This window comes from Impatiens glandulifera, chromosome 7, assembly GCF_907164915.1.
Source record: "Impatiens glandulifera chromosome 7, dImpGla2.1, whole genome shotgun sequence".
Lineage (NCBI taxonomy): Eukaryota > Viridiplantae > Streptophyta > Magnoliopsida > Ericales > Balsaminaceae > Impatiens > Impatiens glandulifera.
This window is the reverse complement of record NC_061868.1, coordinates 34131177-34133621: the sequence shown is the minus strand read 5'-3', so window position 1 is coordinate 34133621 and position 2445 is coordinate 34131177. Positions and strand designations below refer to the sequence as shown.

Here is a 2445-nt window from a genome sequence, read left to right as displayed (position 1 = left end):
CCCATCAGGGTGACAAAACGGAAATAGTCGATTTAAGTGACCATAACTAAGAGATCTCATCCTAGTTTTGAATAATTCGGAAAAGATATATAAATACAAAATACAAGAATATAATTGAATAATTGTGTTCAAATCCCATTAATGTTCTTTCCCCAATTTAACGTGACCATCAGATGAACATAAATTACTTTTAGAACATATATACTATTGATTGTTGAACATGTAAAAAAGAGTTCATAGGATATGCTATCCACATCCGTATTACTTTGTATACCTAAAGGCTCATTCTATGTTTAGAGTATAAATATATATCAGGTTCATAAACTGGTGAGCAAACTAAATCCATTAGAGTTCATCTCTCTCGATCTGTCCGTCGGTTAGAGCTGAAAATGGCGCATTCAAAGAATCTGATCATGTCTTGTATTGTAGTTATTGTTATTCTTGTCATAGCAATTAATGGTTAGTAATATTTGTTGTGTCGCTCTCAATATTTCTATAATTATTATCATTAACATTATTGTATTGGACAGTGGCTGAGGCGACGTCGAACAAGATGACCATGTTTGAATCGCTAAGGAGTTGTGTGTCGAAAAGTCAGTTATACGATGGGCTGTGCTTCAACAAGAAGAACTGTGGTGGAGTGTGCAAGAATGAGGGCTTTACCAGTGGCGATTGCCGTTTCTTCACATGCTATTGCATCAAGGAATGTCCTCGCTCTCGTAGTTTATAATCCATGAAAAATCCCTATTTCATATCCCAAATAATCATTTAAATCAATCCACTACAATAATATGTTTCCATTTAATAAATAAATGAAGCCTTGAGTATGAAAAATAAAAAGATTCAAAAGTTGATACATGTGTGCAAATATAAATAAAGTTGATTTTATTAACAACAGAAAAAGTGTTATAAATAAATGACATTAACATTTCAAACATTTCAAACAATAATGAATAAAAGAATAACAAAACAAAGATTATGAATTGTGGTGCTCAAGGCTTAATTCAAGTTGCTACACACCCTTCTAATGATCCCATTTTGTCCTGTGAGCGGTTTGATGTCTCCCATTTTCACCATAGCTGATGCAAAATCATCACTAAATTTTGCACGGTCGCGACTATATTCTGTCACAATGTTATCGGTAGAACCACCGCTAAACAATATTTGATCGGATTGGAGAAGACCCTTTCTTTGAATTAAATTCTTGAAGTAGTTGTTGTCAAAAGAATTAGGTGTGACTAAGTCAAGAGGTGCCAGATTCCCGTTGCCATCTTGTTGGTTGTTAGGACATCGACGTTGTCGAGTTCTTGCGAAATTATCATCAATGTTTGTTCCGTTGTATATTCTGTCTCGAAAAGTGACACATTGGGCTTGTCCAATGGTGTGCGAACCCGATAAGGCCACCATATCTCTTTCATTGAGACCTTTCTTGTTGAAGTTTTCAATATGTTCACGCAGGGTGCTTGTAAATAATGGAAGATCTCTTTTAGCTTCGTCTAAATTTGCAGTGGTGGAGTCTCTTCTTCCAAGTTTTACATTCCATGTTGGACCACCCACCTAATACATCAACCGTCATTCTAATTAGCAAGTTATATCTCAACATATTCACAAGTAAGCCAAGTTTTAACAAGTTTGAATTATAAACTCACGGCAACTGAAGCATCTCTCGCAGCTACGGCAAGTATATCCGCACATGAAACAATTCCAGGACATATTTGCTCGACTTGAGCCTTGGCCGCATCAATAACATTGAATCCCCTAGCAGAATTTTGGTTTTGTATTGCGTTTCTCTCACTCGCGGGGGTTGTGTTTTCATCGAGTAAGACAGAAGCATCACATCCCTGAACATACCCATGAACATACCCATATGGAAAGTTATATTTACAATGCGGGCATCATATAATTAATGTCGAATATATAGGAATTAATGTAATTAATGGGAAATTACCTGTACAAAACAATCGTGAAAATGTAGGCGAATAAGGGATGCTGCCATGCGACGCTCGCGAGATACAGCTTGTCTGATGGATGTTCGTATGGTAGTAAGAGCATTTGGACAAGTATTATCGTAAAAGGTGGTAGACAAGGAGTTGCTCCCAATGAATAAGGATATAAAGAACAAGATGGAAACAAGCATGGGAGGGGTGGGTGAAGTCATTGCAACCAAATAATTAATAAGCTTGATTTTGTAAATACTTAGAAAATGGATGAGATTAATGATGAGAGAGTTGGAATTAATACTTCAATTTATAAGGAGGAGAGTTGGGTTGGTGGCTTTCAATAAGAATATGTCTAATCTAATCTGGGTAGCCGCGTGAAGGGCGAATTAATTAAACATGATCAAATCCTCTTTTGACTGCCTGCCTGCCTGCCTGCCTTATATTAAATGATAACAAAGAGTTTGTTTTATTCTTGCTGAAGGTCAACTATGGGATTTGTCAATTT

General features: G+C 36.3%; 1 protein-coding gene across 1 annotated transcript; it reads right to left on the bottom strand.

Annotated features, from left to right (window-relative positions):
* Positions 1 to 999: 999 nt before the first annotated feature.
* On the bottom strand, positions 1000 to 2158 carry LOC124909788 (lignin-forming anionic peroxidase-like). The gene is made up of 3 exons (XM_047450430.1): positions 1949 to 2158; positions 1650 to 1841; positions 1000 to 1557 (listed from the first exon to the last, which is right to left on the bottom strand). Exons 1-3 carry the CDS (start codon positions 2156 to 2158, stop codon positions 1000 to 1002), a joined length of 960 nt encoding a protein of 319 aa, XP_047306386.1.
* Positions 2159 to 2445: the final 287 nt, after the last annotated feature.

Excerpts from the sequence above, each read along its gene's own strand:
- LOC124909788 (XM_047450430.1), bottom strand. The coding sequence starts at position 2,158 with ATGACTTCACCCACCCCTCCCATGCTTGTTTCCATCTTGTTCTTTATA. Across the intron at positions 1,842-1,948 it reads TTCACGATTGTTTTGTACAG|GGATGTGATGCTTCTGTCTT; the intron begins GTAATTTCCCAT and ends GGGTATGTTCAG. Across the intron at positions 1,558-1,649 it reads CGAGAGATGCTTCAGTTGCC|GTGGGTGGTCCAACATGGAA; the intron begins GTGAGTTTATAA and ends TTGATGTATTAG.